The sequence below is a fragment of the Ranitomeya variabilis genome, chromosome 3 (assembly GCF_051348905.1).
Source record: "Ranitomeya variabilis isolate aRanVar5 chromosome 3, aRanVar5.hap1, whole genome shotgun sequence".
Lineage (NCBI taxonomy): Eukaryota > Metazoa > Chordata > Amphibia > Anura > Dendrobatidae > Ranitomeya > Ranitomeya variabilis.
Window position 1 is genome coordinate 692,039,670 of NC_135234.1, and position 21,965 is coordinate 692,061,634.

The following is a 21,965-nucleotide window of genomic DNA, read 5'->3' on the forward strand; positions in this document are numbered from 1 at the left end:
TACTTTTTACTAAGAAAATGACAGATGGCAAGTACCTTAAGTTCAATAGTTAATTTCACTTGCATATAGAGGCAGTTATTAGTAGGGTTGCATGTGGCACAGTTAATTTATCATGCTCCTGTTACACCTACGTGTCTTCATCATCAGATCGTGGCTCAAACCGTTCTTCGTCCAAATCATCTGATGTCACATCTTCCTCTGGTTCTTTGGCGGCTGGAGGCCATTGCTTCAGTGTTCCATCTAGACACACAATAGAATCTATTAAATGTTAGCAAATTTGTTTTCCCATAAGATTCAGCCTGGAAAACTTAGCAATCACCTTTCCACACTTCTCCATGACATAGTTCCTTTACTTTTGTTTATTTAGAACATCTTACCCTACCTACTGCCAAATCAAGAACGCAAAGTTAATCTACAAGTTACCAAATTGTAACTTTTATCATCATTTTCGTAAGTTAGATGATAGAAACAACAGATGTGCCAAGAATTAAATATAAAAAAATGAAACTCGCAGCCACATCATATTGCTCATCCTATTACTTACCATATGGTTGTCCATGTGCACTGTGGGTTATGCTTATACTATTATCAGTGGTAGCTTAAGGCTATGTGCACACGTCAGGATTTTGTCAGGATTTTGTCAGGATTTTTCCTCAGGATTTGTAGCCAAAACCAGGAGTGGAACAATTAGAGGAAAAGTATAATAGAAACATATGCATCACTTCTGTATTTATCACCCACTCCTGGTTTTGGCTACAAAACCTGATGAAAAAGCCTGACAAAATCCTGACAAAATCCTGACGTGTGCACATAGCCTAAGGGTATGTGCACACGTCCAGATTTCTTGCAGAAATTTCCTGAAGAAAACCGGAAATTTTCTGCAAGAAATCCGCATTTTTTTTTTTGCGTTTTTTTTCCGTTTTTTTCGCGTTTTTTTTTAGCATTCTGCAAGCGTAATTAGCTTGCAGAATGCTAAAGTTTTCCAAGCGATCTGTAGCATCGCTTGGAAAACTGACTGACAGGTTGGTCACACTTGTCAAACAAAGCGTTTGACAAGTGTGACCAACTTTTTACTATAGATGCTGCTTTTGCAGCATCTATAGTAAAAGATAGAATGTTTAAAAATAATAAAAAAAATAAAAAAAATGCTTATACTCACCCGCAGACAGCTGATCTCCTCACCGGCGTCCGTTCCGTATAGATGGTGTGTGCGCGCAGGACCTTCCATGACGTCGCGGTCACATGACCGGTCTCGACCAATCACAAGACGGCGACGTCATCGGCAGGTCCTTCACCGCACACCAGCTACAGGAACCGAAGCGACAGCGTGCAGTGGAGAGGCGGGAAGACATCGAAGGTGAGTATATGACTATTTTTTATTTTAATTCTTATTTTTTGACCAATTATATGGTGCCCAGTGCGTGGAGGAGAGTCTCCTCTCCTCCACCCTGGGTACCAACCGCACATAATCTGCTTACTTCCCGCATGGTGTGCACAGCCCCGTGCGGGAAGTAAGCAGATCAATGGACTCCCAGGTGTGCGGAATCCCCTGCAATTCCGCATTTTAATGAACATGTTGCTTTTTTTTCCGCAATGCGATTTTTTTCGTGGAAAAAAAGGCTACATTTGCACAAAAAATGCGGAATACACTGAAAATAATGGGAGGCATATGTAAGCGTTTTTTTCGCGTTTTTATCACGTTTTTATAGCGAAAAAATGCGAAAAAACCGCGAAAAATACTGAACGTGTGCACATGGCCTTAAGGAGGTTTTCCATATCAGAAAAACCCTGCTGTTTTTTTTTTTTTAAACAATCTGCGCTTTACTCAGCTTCCTGGGTCTCTGGCTAAGTCTACTACTACTTCCGGGGTCTTTAATGGTTGTCAGTGCTAACGTCGTGTCCACAGTGCTGCAGACAATGGCTGACGGCACGACCGCTCATATCCGCGGAGCTAACTGATTGGCTGCCGCACTGCTGACATGACATCAGTGCTGCAGACATAACAGCTGCGGGGCGCAGTGGTGTAGACCTGTGGTGAATAAACTGCAGGTTTGTGTTTTTTTAAAAACTACAGCTGGGGAAGAGGGGTTTTCAGAAAACCCCTTTAAAGTAACAAACCACAGCAGGCACTACATTTACTGAACATTTTTAGGAATTCCTTTGTACATACGCAAAAGTTTATAGTAAATGTCATGCTGCCTATATTTCAATGCTGATACTGAAAATCATGTGTTGTATTTTTTAATGTAGTTAAAATGGTGCCCAAAAAAGAAGAGAGTGTGCAGCTTCACCGAATCCGTAAAAAAGAGTTTTCTTTATTTACAAACTTTAAGCATAGAGGATACAGACTTATCTTAGAGTTAAAATGGTGTTCAAGTTTGAAAGCTATCTCCTATCCAAAGGATAGTGGGGTCAGACCGCCATGGCTCCCTCCAATCCTGAGAACTGGGGCACTGAAGAGCCCTGGCTGAATGTGCAGTGCCCCAGAGTCCTGGTCGTTGCAGTACTGTGGCTCCGCCGCTAAGGGGGGCTATGGTACGTCTGATGGCACTGAAGGAGTTCATCTGACCAGGTATCACAGACACCAATACATTTCACAGTCTGGCCTCCAGGGGGAGCTAAGGGTACTATTCATTAGGCCACTCCTCACAGTCTGGTAAAACTGGGGGTTAGGCAGGAAGTTAGGGAGAAAGCTGACTGGGTTGGAACCAGGCAACACCTTGTGGCAGAGGGTGTTGCAGGGGGAGATTCGGTAGGGTCCCTGTCAGGGGTGGGATCCTGACAGAGGCCTGGCAAACAGAAAGAAGGTTACGGGACCGTGCCTGCACAGTATAGCGGCGGTGCCCTAAGGAAGGACGAGAAGCGAGATTTATTGTGCTGAGTGAGAAACGAGATCAAAGCAAGAAGGAGAATACCAGTAGGAGTCGTGCTGTAAGATCGAGGCAACATCCTACTGAGGTGCAAACAACCGGCGGCCGGAACGCCGAGGAGGTACAGAGCTCTAAGCCATACTTCAAACCAACGGCAGGACAGTCAGTCACAGGCGGGCTGTCTCACCTAAATCACCTACGCAGACATAGGGGGCAACCTTTGGAGAGGGGCGACTCTAGGGTCCCGGAAGAGCTCCGAGCCTACCCGTCATACGGGTGCGTCCCAACCATAACACCAGGGAGGGATGGAGGATTAGCAGATGATCATCTAATCGAGTTGTTGTGAGGGAACACGAGAAACAGACACAACAGTTGTGGGGACTATCCCGTAAGCTCAGCAGGGGAGGACCACAACACATAGCACTAGTAGGAAGGCACAGATTTCCACCTGCAAAGGGAACTCTGGAGGTGCCATCGGACCGGCCGGACTTGCGCAGCCTGGTTAACCGTACTCCGGACTGAGGACCCAGAAGCCTTCAGTAAAGAGTTAAAAGAGACTGCAACCTGGTGTCCTCGTTATTTACTGCACCGCACCACCACCACCATCCACATCTATTACTGTACGCCCCTCAGCAGGGTCACGGACCGGGCCTAGCCACCGTGACAACCCCAGAGCAGAGACTCAGAGGCCCGGTACCGGGTACCCCTCGGCCCTGCGGCGGTGGGGGCGCTACAACTGGAGCGGAGGTTGATCATGCACAATGCCTCTCCACTCATTCTAATAGGAGCACTGAAGATCAACTGAGCACTACCCCCAGCAACCTCCGACCTCCCATTAGAGGGGTGGTCTGAAGTCCAAAGTAATTTTCCTCCTAACTCCCTATCAGTTTAGTGCCATATTTAACACTATTTTCTAATAAACATGAATTTACAATTCTCTATCGTTCCCTAACTACACCATCTGCCCCCTGATGATGATCCGTTTGAGTATTCCAGCATGCACTGGGATTCTCAAACGAAACATTATCTAAGAAAGAAATAGAAAAGCCGTCTGATAGTGAAATTAGAGAAGGAAAGGGAATTTTTAATTCAAGTGTATTAGTAAATAGTTTAAATTATGGCAAAAACTAGGTAGCAAGTTAGGAGGAGAATGACTTTGGACTTCGGACCACCTCTTTAAGAATCAAACAGAACAGGTAGAAGCTGCAAGGAAGAGGCCTCTTCGTCCTGCGCCTGGCTCATTTTGAAAACTTATGTTTTCCTTGAAACGCTCTACAGTTTCAGGGAAAAAATCTATATCCCTCTGGTTCTGGCAGCATGAAACTGATCCCAGGCTTCCTTTAGCTAGTCAGGTCCAGCTTGGTGCACAGAGTGACTAAGTGGATTTTCAGTGCATAAAATAACATAATTTCCAGTTTCACGTGTCCGCCAAGCCCGGATCACAGTAGGCATATAAGAGGGCAATTGGCTCAGGGCAGGAGACCAGGGGTCAGTCTGTGTATTGCATGGCAGAAGCCGTATAGGCAGTGATCAACTGAATCCAAGAGATCCATCTCTGGTAAAGCATGCTGGGGAAGCTCGAATGCACATTATGGAAGTCCACCAGGAAGGGAGAGAAGGAGTGTTTAGGACAGGATTTTGTAGCACGTACTAATACACTAGTGTTACAGGATCACCTCCTTTATGAAGCACTGTCCACTTGTCTATGCCACCTTCCCCACAGACTGCAGTTATCCTGCTCTCAAAATGGCAAGAGATGGAGGGATATGTGACCAGAACTGTCCATCAGCCTCCTCTAATGAAAAAACAGCTTTCCTAAGGAAGGAGGGGGCTGATGGACAGGTCGGGTCACTTGCTCCTCAATTAGCCGCCATCTTGAGTGTTGTGTGATCTATGAAGAAGGTGGCACTAACAAGTGGGTACTGCTTTACAATGGAGTAGAACCTGTAATACTTACCTATTACTAAATACCACAATGTCCACCAATTAATTTGTAAAAAAAAAAAAGATAAAGTGGACAACCCTTTTAAGGCACAAAAATACCCAAATGAGGAGGTGATCAAAATTTTGTTGGCACAAAGCTTCTCCATGAATTTTAATAGTATGACTAAGAGTAAAACACAAATGTCTACCTTGGATAATTTCTCCAGGTGCAATGGAGTCATCCATATCTGCTGCCTCCAAGGCTCTCATCAGGGTTTGCGGTGCCTTGTGTCTCCAGTGCTTCCTGTTTTCTGAGACATGATCTTCTTTATTGAAGTAAAACATGTAATAGGATAAGACACATGTCCATTTGTATAGCACAGGGCAATTAATTCTTTCTAAATAATGAGATAGCTGGCACCAAAAAGCTAGGGATACATTTTGGAATATACCGAGGTGCTTGAAAGTTTCTGAACCCTTCAGAATTTTCCATATTTCAGCATAAATTTATCCTAAAATGATATCAGATTTTCACATAAGTCTTAAAAGTAGATAAAGAGAACCAAAACAAACAAGTCAACAATATTAAACTTTGTAATTTTTTATTCAAGAAAATCCAATATCACATATCTGTGAGCGACAAAAGTATGTGAGCATTTTCTTTTAGTATCTGGTGTGATCCCATTGGAGTGGAGAAACTGTAGCCCATTCCTCCCTACAAAACAGCTTCAACCCTCCTAGGTTGATGGGTTTTTCACTTCAGGTGCTTCCACAACATTTCTATCGGATTAAGATAAGGACTTTGACTTGGCCATTCCAAATCAGCTTTGTTCTCCTTTAACCATTCTTTTGTACAATGACTTGTGTGCCTTGTGTCATTGTCTGGCTGCCTGACCCACATTCTCTTGACATTCAGCTCATGGACAGATGTCCTGATATTTTCCTTTAGAATTTGCTGATAGAGATCATAAGCAATTGCTCCATCAATGACAGGAAGTTGTACTGGCCCCGATTCTGCTAAACCAGCACAAACCATGATTACAACCACTGTGTTACGCAGACGATGTGACATTTTTATGCTGTAATGCAGTATTCTTCTTTCCTCAAACATAATTAAACCACAAAGCCATTTTGGTCTCATTCATCCACAGAATATTGTTCCAATAACGTTCTGGCTTGCCTGGGTGTTCTACAGATTGGCAGCAATGTTCTTTTTTGTTCCTTCCAATCCCGCTATGAGCATCATTGTTACCCATCTCCTCCTGATGGTGGATCAGGAACATTAGCTAATATGAGAGGCCTGTAGTTGCCTAAAGGTTCTCTTGGGTTCCTTTGTGACTTTACAGACTATTATATGCCTTGACTTTGGAGTTATCATAGTTTTCCACCAATAATAGTCTCGAATTTCCTCCATTTGTACACAATATCAAAATGCCAATAACAAAAAAAGAAGGACAATTCTATTATTTATGAGGAATCCTATTGGTTCTATTAGTACACAACATGTCTAACTGTGGATTGATCGAGTACAAACTCTTTAGAGATGGTTTCGTTACCTTTTCCAACCTGATGAGTATCAATGATTTTTCTTCTGAGGTTCTCAGAAATCCTCTTTGATAAAATGGGTTGTAAATGATCAGACTTTGATAGATCCCTGCTCTTTAAATAAACCAGGTCACCAACTCACATCTGATTGTCATCCCATTAGTTGAAAAAAAACAGACTAGTTTCAAGTAATTTTCTAAACGTTCACTTAAACATGTTTTATTGGATAATTTTTCCACGTAAAACTATAATATTTTTGACTCTATTGTTTTAATTGTTTCTCTTTATCTACTTTTAGGACTTGTGTTAACTAGTTTTAGGTGAAATTTCTGAAGGGTTCACAAACTTTCAAGCAACTCTGTATCAACACAACAAATTGTATAACAAGTATAGTAAATATTTCATATAGGTAAATAACAAATAGTACAATTGCATAATTTTGTGATTGGAAAAAATTACCGTCTCTGCGTAGTATTTCTGCAAAAGCCAACTTGGAAAGGGGGAGGGTATTAAGGTTTATGACTTTTTTTAAAAGTATAAAAATTGTGAAAAGCTAGTTTCAAAGAAACCTGAAAATAACAATGTGACCTTTTACCAGCCTTTGCCGAGTGGCAGAAATCTCCATCCCACACGGTGTCACCCATAGTATTACACTCTGCTGGGATGCCCAATCCTCGTAGATTACCAAGAAGTGTGTTAGGCTCTTTGGAGGTCCACTGTTTTCGGTTATTCACTAGATTTCCATCTCCTGTAATGAGAAAGAACATGGTTACATCTGCTATGGGATAAAGTGTATCTAGCATAGACATCTCTTATATGTCGGTGGCCATAGGCCCATAGGTTTGGATGCAGTGGATTCATCTGCACCCCTAATAACTGGGTGGATAAATAGACATGAATTCCTAAAGCTATTTTCTACAATCCAGTGAAAAGCCTTTTTAACAGAATGTTATAAAAATCATACATTTCAAAACTAATGTTTTTGAAGGAAATCTGTAACTTGCCTGTAAGGCAATAATCATATATAGTGGTGCATATATAAAAACACAGCATAAGGAGAGTAAACAAGCACCGCGATAGAACATAGCATGTACCCGATACAGTGCACATACCAGAGCTGGAAATCTTAGGTTTTAAACAATGCAGATTATTTTTATTAAAGGGCTATCCACCACTTTTATATTGATGACCTATCCTTAGGCTATGTCACCGATATAGGACCAGTTCTGGTACAACACCCAGCCCCCTCATCCATCAGCTGTTCGCAGTGCCGGTAGCAGCCAGATGTGAGCAGTTGCAGAGCACATTTCAGTGTCATCAACTGTGTAGTGGTAGCTGCTGGGTATCGCACATCTGCACCTATTGTATAAATAGGAGAGACGCTTCAGCACCCGGCTGTGGCCACTACATTGTTGACGGAGCTCTGCTCCTCTGCTCCACAACTGCTAACATGTGGTGGCACAAAAAAAATCTGATTGTTTGGGGGTGAACCTGATCTGTTACAGATTACCTCTCTCTTAGATAGGCCAAATCAACATCAAAGTAATGGACAACCCTTTTAAATGAATGGTTACATATCCTGACCTTGATCCATATAAATCTCCCGCCAGTTGGTGCCCTCTAGTTTTTCTCCATGATCAAAGGTTAACGTGTCATTCAGAGGATCATTTTCCTGTAAAAGTAATATCCAACATTTCCTTTAATATTATCATCAGAAAATTATAGCTACTGAGGCAAATAACAGTGCTATGGACGTACACCAAATGGAAAAAAAATTACTGGGACCCCTATACATTACACTTACAGGAGCTTTTATGGCATCCTATACTAAATCCAAAGGCATTCATATGAAGTTTGTTGTCCTTTTGCAGATAAAAAGCTAGCCAAAGATGTTCAATGGGATTGATGTCAGGGCTCTGTGCAGTCACTCGTGTTGTTCCACATCAAATTCCAACAACCATGTCTTTATGGACATTGCTTTTAAGCTATTAAGATTTCCCTTCAGTGACACTCAATAGCCTACGTCAACTCACGATAAACATCCCCATAGCATCATTCCTCCTCCACCAAACTTTACAGTTGCAAAATGCAGTCAGGCAGGTAACATTCTCCAGCATTCGCCAAACTCAGACTCATCCATCAGGCGACCAGAGAGAGAAGCAAGATTCCATCACTCCGCAGAACAAGTTCCTACTGCTTCAGAGTCCAGTGTCTACTTGATGATAAACCCATGGAGATCATGGGTAGACATTCTTGGCCACCGCAGATGATAATTGGACTGTCATCTAATGCATAGATGCACAAAGTATCCCAGAGCGGAAGCAGCTATTATGTCCCTCAGTTCTCGCTCATAGAGAGGTTGAGTAGAGCACCACCTTGTATAGCGACATGGCCTCTAATGCCAAGACAACCCCTCAAAAGAGTGAATGGCCAGGGAGCACCATGCTGCATCCAACCTTGCATACAAAGTTATACAGCAATGGTCCACAGTCGCATAAACTAAAGTATGAAAAATCCAGGTTTATAGTAATAAAGTTGCTCTGACCTCTTCATTCTCTCTATGGGAACAATCAATCTGAATTTCTTCTGTGATATCATTAATTTCGAACCTTACTCCACCCTAAAAATAGAAAACAATATTACATATCATGGAGGATTTAAGATTATTTCTCATTAGATACTATTGCTTCCCTATTAAATATCGGATATTGCAGGAGCATCTTTTCTTATAATTCTGCTTTGTGTCATTATTCTGTAATTCCCCAGGGAAGGTATAAATGACCCGACAACTGGATGTTCCTCCTTGGTATGCCCAAAAGGTCCTTTTGTCTCATATAAAAATACAGATACTATTAAAGACGTCTGATATTTGAGTGTCACGTTGGATATTTGACATTGGGTCCCACAAGCTAACGTGAGCATTAAAAAGCTAAGAAAAAAAGTCTAATATAATTACTGTCAAGATTCCCCGCTCCCCTTTACGACAACATAACATATAGACCGTAGTAACAATGTAACGAGGCTGAGTTGTCTATTGGCTGTAAGCTGTTGTAATGTTCGTCTCTGTGAGGTTTCATTTACAATGTGCAACATCTCAAGACAACCACCGGGCAACGCGGCCATGTAACTTGACATTACCGTGGACTAATGCACTTTTTGTCGCACCAGCAAGGAATTTTGAGAGTATTATAAAAAATAAAAAAAATAAATCTATAATATTCTTAAAGGTAAAAACATAAATTCATACACTGGTATATCGTGGGAGGTAGGAGTTTCCCTCACCCCCATTTCTAGGGCCCCATACATTTATGGGGTTATGTCTGCAAGTCCTTCTCCAATCTCTGACCATATGAGATACACAATTATTTTTTTATTATAAGGCGACAGTGGTGCAAACAGAATATACCTTTACTTTGTACTTTTCTTCCAGGGCTTTTTGCTCTTGTCGGTTTTGCTTGATGATATCATTAAACGTTTGTTGTATTTCCTAGAATATATAAAACCGAGATCTTCATCAGCAGCATATGTAACATCTTTACTCCTATATTTGTCTGTATCGTGGCTTATGTTATACAGGTTCAGGTGTACTTAAAACACTTTTTAAAGATTATTTATTTAGAATTCTTGAACTTTTGGTACAAATATGATAGTAAATCTACACATTGTACTTACATACAGGATAACAGACAAGCTATACCAAGTTCACATTTGGTCAGAATTCCAGAGGCATTGAGAAGTACTGAAGGGCCTTGGTACATCGTATCTGCCATGTACATGGTAGTGGGATTCTCTTTTTCTGCTATACTCCACAATCCTATGGTAGGGTCAACCCAATAGCTTTGCCTTGGTTCCCAACGATCAAATGCCATTAACAGCAGTGCGTTTATGTAGCCTTTATGCCCCCATAGAGCCCAGGTGCAATGCCCAGTGACTACATATTTACCTCAGTTGGTTCTTTTGCATCTGGTCGATCTGAAGGAAATTCTCCTCCTTTGTTTCCTGGCTTTACAAGGTAAGTCCCATCTGTTGCCTTAGGAGGTCCCTGGAAAGAGCCATATGATTTGCCCACATTTCAATGCATTCTTATAGATTTTTACATAATAATATATAGTATGTATATATTTAATTTTATTGTACTCATTAGAAGTTATAGTCAACCTAGGGACAAATTATTATAGATATTAATATAATAATTACAGGGCTTATAATTCCTTCTATTTCCTTTAATAAAAGTTTTCAAGGTCCTTTGTACCTCCAACTACAGGTAGTAACAAAATGGCAGCAATGCCTCTTTCTCTGACTTCACTTCCATCTCACTAGCTACTAATTAAAGCTTCATCCCACAAACCTCCTGCTCCTCGCATCTGTACATATATACTGTATATAGTGCTCTGCATAAATGAGTACACCACTGAACACAAAAACAATTTCCAAACTTTTGATAAGACCGAGTTTCATAGAATATTTTTCAAGAAAAACGTCTTTTAGAGACTGGATGGTGGATGGAGAGTGTGTCATTAGTGATGAGCGCAAGTACTGGTTACTCGAGTTTGCCAAGGGTGCTGGGGTATGCACTATCACTCAAATTACATGTACGAGTCCCCATGGTCACATGTTTCGCAGCTGCTAGGCAGCAACCAAACATGTGGGGATTGCCCTTGTTTGTCAGGCAATCCCCGCATGTTTTGTGGCTCTCTAATAGCTGCGAAACATGTGACCATGGGGACTCGAACATGTCACTCGAGGACCCACGATACTAGGTGCATACCCGAGCACCCTAGGCAAACTCGTGTAACAAGCACTTGGGCACATCACTGTGTCACGCTTCTGGATTTGAACTCTTGATTTTGTGTTCTGTTGTTATCTTTGTTTCTGTTGGTTTTGGGTAACAGGTGTTTTTTATTTACTCTGTCTTATCACCTGTCGGGTGCAGCTTTAAATATCTTCCCCTACTGGTGTTTCCTGCTGGTGATGGACTTTGTTGGATTAATTTACTTTGCTGTAGTTTGTGTTGGTTGCGGTTGTTTTGGGTGTAAGTCATTTACTCCTTAGGGAATTGCTTCTCTAGTGATCCTAGGGGTAAGCCACTGTTGAGTGGGGGCATCATTTTGTTATCTTATGGTGACAACTTCCGATGTCAGGCAGGGACAGGCCAGGGTCAGAGAAGGGCGTTTCCTAGTCTGAACAGGGACCTGTCAGATTTATTTATGCTCAGCACTGTTTATAACACTGCTAATACTGAAAACTCTTCTCTTTTCAGATAATTCCTGCAATTCAGGTGGAGGTTTACCCACTAACCACAATTGAGGAAAATTTTCTAGAAAGAAGAGTATCATTTTTGGAAATGTTTGCATATTACTAATGAGGAACAATTTTCCAAAGTTATATTTTAACCCCTTAACGACCGCCGATATGTCTTTGAACTGCGGCAGTTAAGGGTACTTATGCCTCAGAGCCGCTTTTTAACGGCGCTGAGAAATAAGGTTATAGTGCCCCCCAGCATCGGAAATTCTCTGGGGTCTTGGCTACCAGGGGTAGCTGAGACCCTGGAGAACATGATTCGGGTTGGTTTTTACCGTCCCCAGTGTTGTGATCACCATTATTCACGGAATAACGGCGATCGGGGGGCGGGGGAAAAGTCAGATTTCCTATTTATTTATTTCTCCTCTGATATGATCTAGCACATCAGAGGATAAAGAAATGGGGTCCCCCGATACCTCCGGCACCTCCTGCATCCCCCAGTGATGTCCCCCGGCGTTTTCTTCTGGGAAGAAAATGGCGGGAGCATGTGCATTGCACCCGCTGAGATCTGCCGGCCGCCACCTGGCAACAATAGAAGATTTCTCCTATTGGTACATTTTGATGAATGTGATAGACCCTATTACAGTGATCAAAATAAAAAAAAATAGCAAATCAACCCCCCCTTTATCACCCCTATAGTTAGGTAAAAATAATAAAATTAAAAAAAAGTATTTATTTCCATTTTTCCATTAGGGTTAGGGCTAGGGTTAGGGATTAAAGCTAGGGTTAGGGTTGGGTTAGAGCTAGGGTTAAGGTCGGAATAGGGTTAAGGTTGGGACGAGGGTTGTGTTGGGGTTCGGGTTGTGGTGTTGGAGTTATGGTGTTGTTGGGTTAATGGTTGTGGTTAGGGCTGTGTTAGGGTTGCAGTTAGAATTGGGGAGTTTCCACTGTTTAGGTACATCAGGGAGTCTCCAAACGCGACATGGTGCCCGCCATTGATTCAGCCAATTTTGCAATCAAAAAGTCAAACGGTGCTCCCTCCCTTCTGAGCCCTGCCATGCGCCCAAACAATGGTCCAAAGCATACTGCTAAAGCAACACTCAAGTGTTTTAAGGGGAAACATGCAAATATTTTGGAGTGGCCTAGTCATGGCCCAGACCTTAATCCAGTTGAAAATCTGTGGTCAGACATAAAGATTGCTGTTGATCAGTGAAAACTATCTAACTTGAAGGAGCTGGAGCAGTTTTACCTTGAAGAATGAACAAAAATCTCAGCAGCAAAATGTGGAAAGCTCATAGAGATTTATCCAAAGTGACATGCAGCTGTAATTGCAGCAAAAGTTAGCTCTATAAAGTACTGACTTCAGGGAGTTAATCATTTTGCACACTGAAGTTTTGAGTTATTTAATCCTATTTGTTGTTTGCTTCACGATAAAAATAAAACCAAATATTCACAATTATAGGCATGTTCTTTACATGAACTAATGCAAACTCAAAAAAAAAACTATGAAATTTCAGGTTGTGAGGTAGCAAAACACGAATGATGCCAAGACGGGTAAAAACTTTCACAAGCCACTGTATATATATTCCCCCTCATGTCCTTTATTCTGGGCCCCATCCTGGCAATATATCCCTGTTCCTCTTCTGAAGTCGGCAGCTGACCAGCGTGCAAGTGACAGGAGCTCATGATGTCACGGTCATGCGCCCCAGCCACGTGCACACCGACATCAGTTGCTGGCCTGTGATTGGCTGGCAGAGTGCATTTCCACGCACAGACCTGATGGGTCGCAGACCTTGGCTCTACGAGAAACCGATTTTACGGTAAGTAAAAAATCTAATTTTTCATTACACAGTATTCATATGTCTATGAGGGGTAATGTAGGGGGACATGTAGCAACTTTATTAGCCCTACAGATGTGAGTAGATGCTGTTTTCCACAGATGAGCGCACAGGACACTGCGCCAATGCTGGAATTAATTATAGAAGTCAGTTCTAGGGCAGATTCACCAGGCACTGCTCCTAATAGCCAGTTTCCTACTCCACACTGATGAGGGGCAAATACCCCGAAACAGCTGTCTGTGGATGGATACCATGTTTTGGCATAGGTGGTTTTCCTTTATTGGATGCTGCCCTTCCCGTGGTTGTTCCTTCCCGGTGAAAGACCTGGCTATTCATTGCTTGCGTTGAGAAACACGTGATGGTGTCTCCGCGGTGTTGGATGTTTTGATCTCCCCGAGGTCATTCATCCTTACGTTTCTAGGGCAGATACTAGCAGCCAATGAGTGTGCAGTGGGCGGAGCTATATGTGGCTGTGAGCTTAGAAATAAAGCCCAGAAAGCTGCTTGGTCTGGTAGAGTCAGATGTAAAGAAACGGTGTGCAGGGAGCGAAGTGAAATTCGGGAAGAACAAAAGGAAGGACCCAAAAAAAAAAAGTATTGGGGTGCTGTACACTCACTGGCCACTTTATTAGGTACACCTGTCCAACTTCTTGTTAACACTTAATTTCTAATCAGCCAATCACATGGCGGCAACTCAGTGCATTTAGGCATGTAGACATGGTCAAGACAATCTCCTGCAGTTCAAACCGAGCATCAGTATGGGGAAGAAAGGTGATTTGAGTGCCTCTGAACGTGGCATGGTTGTTGGTGCCAGAAGGGCTGGTCTGAGTATTTCAGAAACTGCTGATCTACTGGGATTTTCACACACAACCATCTCTAGGGTTTACAGAGAATGGTCCGAAAAAGAAAAAAAATCCAGTGAGCGGCAGTTCTGTGGGCGGAAATGCCTTGTTGATGCCAGAGGTCAGAGGAGAATGGGCAGACTGGTTCGAGCTGATAGAAAGGCAACAGTGACTCAAATCGCCACCCGTTACAACCAAGGTAGGCCTAAGAGCATCTCTGAATGCACAGTGCGTCGAACTTTGAGGCAGATGGGCTACAGCAGCAGAAGACCACACCGGGTACCACTCCTTTCAGCTAAGAACAGGAAACTGAGGCTACAATTTGTACAAGCTCATCGAAATTGGACAGTAGAAGATTGGAAAAACGTTGCTTGGTCTGATGAGTCTCGATTTCTGCTGCGACATTCGGATGGTAGGGTCAGAATTTGGCGTAAACAACATGAAAGCATGGATCCATCCTGCCTTGTATGGAGCATCTTTGGGATGTGCAGCCGACAAATCTGCGGCAACTGTGTGATGCCATCATGTCAATATGGACCAAAATCTCTGAGGAATGCTTCCAGCACCTTGTTGAATCTATGCCACGAAGAATTGAGGCAGTTCTGAAGGCAAAAGGGGGTCCAACCCGTTACTAGCATGGTGTACCTAATAAAGTGGCCGGTGAGTGTATATTACAATACAGCACGTATTAGCTTAAACATTTTTTTTAGATTACGAGGTCGGACAACCTCTTTAATTCTGATAAGATGGACTACCAGCAGAGTGAGGTCTCATGTTACATAGCCTATTATACTTTATAGAGAGTGGAGGGGGAGGAGAAATAAGATTCGGAGTCCAGAAACAGGCAGAGGGAGATTTATAAACATCGTCCTGAGCTTTCTAACAAGTCTTTTATCTCACCCTAGAGCTGGATTCACATATACAATGATCAGTACTGCTGTACAATATTCTGCATGTTGCTGCTACTTCTGTCTGAGTGCTAACTAAGGAATAAAGAGTATAAATGCCGTGTATGGGAGAGATTACTGCAGCTAGTCTCCTCCCATTAAGTCAGAGTCAATTGCAAGTTAAGATAGATAGCCTGCAGAGGGGTAAACAGCTGAAAGGGCAGTATATGTGGCCAGAAAATAGTGTTTATTCTTATGTGTACACACGACAGATTATTCTGAAAATTACTTGAAATAACAGTTACCCTTTAAATTCAGATTTGGGGAACGTGGAGGCCAAATCAACATCTTGAACTCTTTGTCATGTTCCTCAAAATTTTCCTAAAAAATATTTGCAGTGTGGCATAGAGCATTATCCTGCTGCAAGACCCCATTGGGAATACCACTACCATGAAGAGTTGTACTTGCTGGGCAGCAATGTTTAAAGAAGCCCTCCTCCTCCCATTAAAGTTTTTATCATCTGTAAGATTGCACTTACTGAGTGTATTGGGGGACACTCATTTGGCAGCGGATTAACGTAGTCAGGCACGGGTTTTCACTTTAACAGTCCATGTGGTTTATTATGGAGTCATAAGCCACAGAAATATGATCAACAAGCAAACAGTCTTTACATCAATCTTCACAATACGGCTTTGAAACGTGGTCACTAAACACGCCGAACCTCTGTGTCCAGTTATCGTGGGTGACTGCACGCCATACAGTTCATTAATGTCCATGGAGCACAACAGGCACCAACATACAACATTACGGTTGCAGTCTCTAATCATGCTGGACCTTACTCCGTCCAGTTACCATGGGTGACTTCACAGCACCCCATACGCTGGGTTACCTTCCAGGAGCTCCTGCTCCGTACGCTGACTCCTGTCAGTACTCTCTCTCAGGGAAGTTGCCGAACTAGGATCACCGTCCCAGGCAATGCCTTGCTCACCAGACCACCTGACAGTCCAGATCCTCAGACGGGCTGTAGCTTCCCCAAACGCGGTGCCATCACGGACTCTGCACATGCGTCCTCTCTGCGCTATTCAGGACGTCCATCCCCATCTGGGACCGTCCAACACACAGGCCCCCAGGTCCAAGGCCTCCCCCATGTGCTCTTCAGGGATCTAGTCCTACTCTCAGGACCTCCCAACAGAGAGGCCCTCCAGGACCTGGCACACAGACCACTCAGGTCCATCCATTCTTTCTTCCATGTGACCCACATGGTCACATTATATACTTGTAGCCACTCCCATAGGTGGGAGGTGTGTGTGGCTAGTTCAACCATTATAACTACAGATATGCCTACATGCATATCCTGAGGAGCACATGCAGCGCCACCTAGCTGTAGCAGGGGTCACTGCATCACACATCTTAATATACTGCAGTCATCATATCATATTGCACTGTGCACTTACAATTGCTCATTTTGCCTTTCTACCAAGTTAATTCTCCTTTCTCTGTTCTTTGTAGTAACTGGAAGTCCCTTTTTCCTGCAAAAATTATTCTCCTCTTCAACTCCTGACCCAGCTGCTCCTCCTCTTCCCTTGCCAGGCGCTTTTGCATTGACTCATGAGTCATGCAGGAACAATTGACTTATTGTTTCTTCATAGAACATCTTTTTTCATTGCGCTATGGTCCAATTCTGGTGTTCAGGAGCCCATTGTAGGAGTTTTCAATGATGAACCGATTGGGCGCTCTGACCGCTTTGCAGCTACACAGCCTCCCAGGCAGCAAGATGCGATGCACTCTCCCACCATTTAACATTATTACAAGGTAATCAGTGTTAGTCACTTCACTGGTCAGTGATTGTAATATTATGATTTTCTAGAGGCACAACTTTTTTGTTTGGTATTTGCTTGTTTTTTCTAATCAAATCTGTCTTTAAGGTTGGGGCATTAGTGCATCTTTGTACATGGGGCAGAAGCTTTCATAGATACCAAGTGTAGCAATTTAATGCTTCTGGTAACACCACGGTTCCACCAATCCCAACGATATGAATTCATAGTAAAAGGACACGTTACCTGGGGGGCACCAGCTTTCATTCGGATTTCTCTAACCTCATTTCGATATTGTTGGCGGATGACTTCAAGTTGTCTCAAATGTTCCTGTTAAGCAAATTTTGCGCATAATTTAATTTACACAGAATTCTATATGGTTTGTTTCTTAAAGGTGAATAAAATACACACATCCTGGAATAATGCTATGCTCTATGCTTACATGGGGCCTATGGTTGAACCGGTGTGCAGTGTTAGAGGGAGTCGGTCAGCACAAAATGACTGTTCAAACCAAGCACAGGTGCAGCGCCCCAGAGTCCTGGTCGTTGCAGTACTGTGGCTCCGCCACTATGGGGAGCTATGGTACGTCCGATGGCACTGAAGGAGTTCATCTGATCAGGTATCACAGACACCAATACATTTCACAGCCGGGCCTCCGGGGGGAGCTAAGGGTGCTATTCATTAGGCCACTCCCCACCATAGTGGGTAAACTGGGGGTCAGGCAGGAAGTTAGATCAGAAAAGCTGACTGGGTTGGAACCAGGCAACACCTTGTGGCAGAGGGTGTTGTAGGGGAAGATACAGTAGGGTCTCTGTCAGGGGTGGGATCCTGACAGAGGCTTGGCAACGAGAACAAACGTAACGGGACCGCGCCTGCTCCGGGTAGCGGCGGTGCCCAAGAAAGGATTAGAAGAGAGATAGATTGTGCTGAGTGAGAAACGGGGTCACGCAAAGGAGAAATACCAGTAGGAGTCGTGCTGTAAGACCGAAGCAACATCCTACTGAGGCGCACTACCGGTGGCCGGAACGCCGAGGGAGTAGAATAACATTCAGCTTCAAGCAATACTCCAAACAGCGGCAGGACAGTCAGTCTCAGGCGGGCTGTCTAACTCAAATCACCTATGAAGTCTTGGGAGGCAATTGTGGGAGAGGGGCGTCTCTAGGGTCCCGGAAGAACTCCAGGCCTACCCGTCAAACGGGTGCCGTTCCTACCCGAACCTCAGGGAGGGACGGAGGATTAGCAGAACATCATCTAGTCGAGTTGTGAGGGAACTTAAGAAACAGACACAACAGTTGTGGGGTACTTTCCGTAAGCACAGCAGGGAAGGACCACAACACATAGCGCTAGGGGGAAGGCACAGATTTCCTCCTGTGAAGAGAACTCTGGAAGTGTCATTGGACCGGCCGGACTTGCGCAGCCTGGTGAGCCGTATTCTGGACTGAGGACTCAGAGATCTTCAGTAAAGAGGTAAAGAGACTGCAACCTGGTGTCCTCGTTATTTACCGCGACCTGCACCCCACAACTGCACCGTTACAACACCACTTATTGCACCGGACGTCCCCCACTGACAGACAGGGCCACGGACCGGGCCTAGCCACCGTGACCACTCCTGAACTGAGACTCAGAGGCCCGGTACCGGGTACCCCTAGGCCCTGCGGCGGTGTGGGGGCGCTCCAAACTTGGCGTCACGAACAGGATCTACTTAAGCCTGAAGAATCAGGTCATGTGTGCCTTGGAACTGTGATTTACTGTGCTTGGACTGTACTTTATTGAGAGACTGTGCTGTGCCATTAACCGCCAAAACCGCCGCCATTGCAGCGCTGAGGAGAGGCGCGGGAGAGGAAGAGGGGCGTGGAGTAGGCGTAGACAAGCTAGAGAGCGCGAAGAACAATGGCCGCCCAGTCTAAACATTTCTTGGTCCTGAGGACGTGTCCGTCAACAGCTGAGGTCCGCCTCCTCATCCTGTTTGGAGGGTGGAGACCATGGAGACGGGGCCGCCCACGAAAGAGACCGCGGGAAGAAGACACCGAAGATGGAGCAAAGATGGCGACACCGAGAATCCCGCGGGGGACTGACCCAATCCAGCCTGAGGCTGCACCGCCTGACACAGCCCCAGATGCACCAGCGTTGCGGGGACTGACCCTCACGGAGCTACCGATGGGCCGACCCCCCTTGCCACCATCAGAGGAGTGTGTAGCTGCAGCCGAGGCTCGCCAGATAGCGCGACGCGTGGAGGCCGATGCTCGCGTGCTTGCTCGGCTAGGTCGGCCCACAGAAGTCCACCTATCTCCGGTGTCCCCTGTTCCTTCCCACCCGGCCGCGGCTGAAGGTACGCTGCAGGCCCCGGGCATGAAGATCCTGCCGGAGGCTGAGCACCTGCGGCGCTTGATGGCTGCATGGCGGAACCGACCGCAACCGGCAGCCCAGATTGATTTGACCACTGTTGCGGAGGTCTCATCGTCCCACTGGGGTGTGGTGGTCTCCTTCAACCCCCGATATGGAAGAGGGGTTATCCAGGAGATCGGGGAGCCGCTACAAGTCCATGTGGACCGGAACGAGGTCGAGCACTGCGGAGGAAGATTTGCTCGCGACCTGGAGCCCGGCGATGCCGTGACTTACACCCGGTGGAGGAGAGCAACAGGCGAAGCTGGCTGGATGGCCCGGGGCGTCCAGCGATGTGTTGCGCTCCAGGCCACCGCTGAAACCTCCGACGATGAACCTCCCGCCGAAAAGGCCAAAGAACCTGACCCGGCAGAACAGCAGAGAACCCGGAGCCACCATGTGCCTTGGGGGCGTGCAGGATCCTCGGTGAGAAGAGCATCACGGCGAGGGATCTTGTCGTTGCTGGGACCAGAGCCACTCCCTGGTGAGGCAGCGCGGCCCGTTGAGGCCCGGGAGGAAACCACCTGCTGCGCCAAAAGAGTAAGCATGAATGCCTTGAGAATGTACATAGTTTTAACTGTTTATTGTTTCCTGTTTTTTTTGCTGCTAAACCCGTTAAGGGTTAACTTTTAAGGGGATCCCTTTGTTGACCCGGGATCCCAATTGTTTGGTTTGTTTTTCCACTTTTTGTTTCCTGTTATCAAGAACTGCCGCAATCATGAACAGTGCATGATACAAACTTTTTGTATATAGTTAGCACCTTATTAAAGGTGCTCCCTACTGGTTTTACTTAAAGAAGGACTCTTTGTGAAGATACCACACTGGAACCTTTGCTGAGTAAGGACTGGTAGCTTGAGAAGAAATGCTACCTCATAGAGACTTGGTCCTTTCTTAAAGGGGATGTTCAATTGTTGCACTTAAACGGTGATATTGCTTTAAGACAGGTAGCAATAATGTTTGATGAAAGAAAGTGATGATAATGTGTACATGAGAAAGTTATATGTATCCAACCAGTTAATTGTGAAGAAATGATGATGATGTTTCTCGGAAGAAAAGGGATGATTGATAATGTTGATAGAAAGTGGGGATAGAAGGTAAACCCTGAGTCCACCATAGAAAGTTAGTTTATTGTAAAGAAAGAGTTAATAATGTGTTACAGAGGACAGAAAGTGAACCCGTAGGGGTTAGGTAGTGAGTCCTCCTAGGAGCCATACGTAGATGGCTCAGTGCTTCTAAAACTGAAAGTAATGTTATGATCTATACTGTGTATAGAAGTTGAAAAGGCGGTAGGCCCTGGCTGAACGGGGCGGTCCTGTAACAGAAAGGAGAGGCAGTAGGTCTGGTGCCGATAGGACAGGCGGTCCTGCAGATTTAAAGAAGGAGAATGAAAAAGTTAGATTACCTTATAATGTGATTATAGGAAGGTCTTTAGTGGATACAGAGTGTATGTCCTTAAAGGCAACGTTAAAGTATTGTTCAGCAATTTTTGCACTTAGTAGAATACCCGGTTGGGTAAGAAGAGTTATTTATAGCATGTTGCTATGTTATTTAACCATGTTTGTAACGTTCAAGTGTCCTTACCTCCCATAAAGGGAAGCCTGTTCAAGTATACTTATTGTTATTGCACTCAACAAAATTGTATGTCTTTTTGCTAAACTTGTATTGTTGTTTTCTTCCCAGTCCCGGAGTACTGTGTTTAACCAGGGGGGAGTGCAGCGCCCCAGAGTCCTGGTCGTTGCAGTACTGTGGCTCCGCCACTATGGGGAGCTATGGTGCGTCCGATGGCACTGAAGGAGTTCATCTGATCAGGTATCACAGACACCAATACATTTCACAGCCGGGCCTCCGGGGGGAGCTAAGGGTGCTATTCATTAGGCCACTCCCCACCATAGTGGGTAAACTGGGGGTCAGGCAGGAAGTTAGATCAGAAAAGCTGACTGGGTTGGAACCAGGCAACACCTTGTGGCAGAGGGTGTTGTAGGGGAAGATACAGTAGGGTCTCTGTCAGGGGTGGGATCCTGACAGAGGCTTGGCAACGAAAACGAACGTAACGGGACCGCGCCTGCTCCGGGTAGCGGCGGTGCCCAAGAAAGGATTAGAAGAGAGATAGATTGTGCTGAGTGAGAAACGGGGTCACGCAAAGGAGAAATACCAGTAGGAGTCGTGCTGTAAGACCGAAGCAATGTCCTACTGAGGCGCACTACCGGTGGCCGGAACGCCGAGGGAGTAGAATAACATTCAGCTTCAAGCAATACTCCAAACAGCGGCAGGACAGTCAGTCTCAGGCGGGCTGTCTAACTCAAATCACCTATGAAGTCTTGGGAGGCAATTGTGGGAGAGGGGCGTCTCTAGGGTCCCGGAAGAACTCCAGGCCTACCCGTCAAACGGGTGCCGTTCCTACCCGAACCTCAGGGAGGGACGGAGGATTAGCAGAACATCATCTAGTCGAGTTGTGAGGGAACTTAAGAAACAGACACAACAGTTGTGGGGTACTTTCCGTAAGCACAGCAGGGAAGGACCACAACACATAGCGCTACGGGGAAGGCACAGATTTCCTCCTGTGAAGAGAACTCTGGAAGTGTCATTGGACCGGCCGGACTTGCGCAGCCTGGTGAGCCGTATTC

The 21,965-nt window shown here is 44.8% G+C and overlaps 1 protein-coding gene across 8 annotated transcripts in view; it reads right to left on the reverse strand.

The window, feature by feature from the left end:
* Nucleotides 1-21,965, reverse strand: part of LOC143817058 (serine/threonine-protein kinase Nek5-like) — a 163,845-nt gene that overhangs the window by 3,889 nt on the left and 137,991 nt on the right. For 3 of the 8 annotated variants that reach the window (XM_077298135.1, XM_077298132.1, XM_077298133.1), the window contains exons 15-22: nt 17,206-17,289; nt 10,282-10,380; nt 9,745-9,825; nt 8,884-8,958; nt 7,923-8,010; nt 6,934-7,086; nt 5,003-5,119; nt 132-258 (exon numbers count right to left, since the gene is read on the reverse strand). In XM_077298135.1, the coding sequence (XP_077154250.1) occupies nt 132-258; nt 5,003-5,119; nt 6,934-7,086; nt 7,923-8,010; nt 8,884-8,958; nt 9,745-9,825; nt 10,282-10,380; nt 17,206-17,289 (824 nt within the window). The remainder of the gene's footprint in view (nt 1-131; nt 259-5,002; nt 5,120-6,933; nt 7,087-7,922; nt 8,011-8,883; nt 8,959-9,744; nt 9,826-10,281; nt 10,381-17,205; nt 17,290-21,965) is intronic. The other 5 variants (XM_077298137.1, XM_077298136.1, XM_077298138.1 and 2 more) reach the window with 5 other exon arrangements.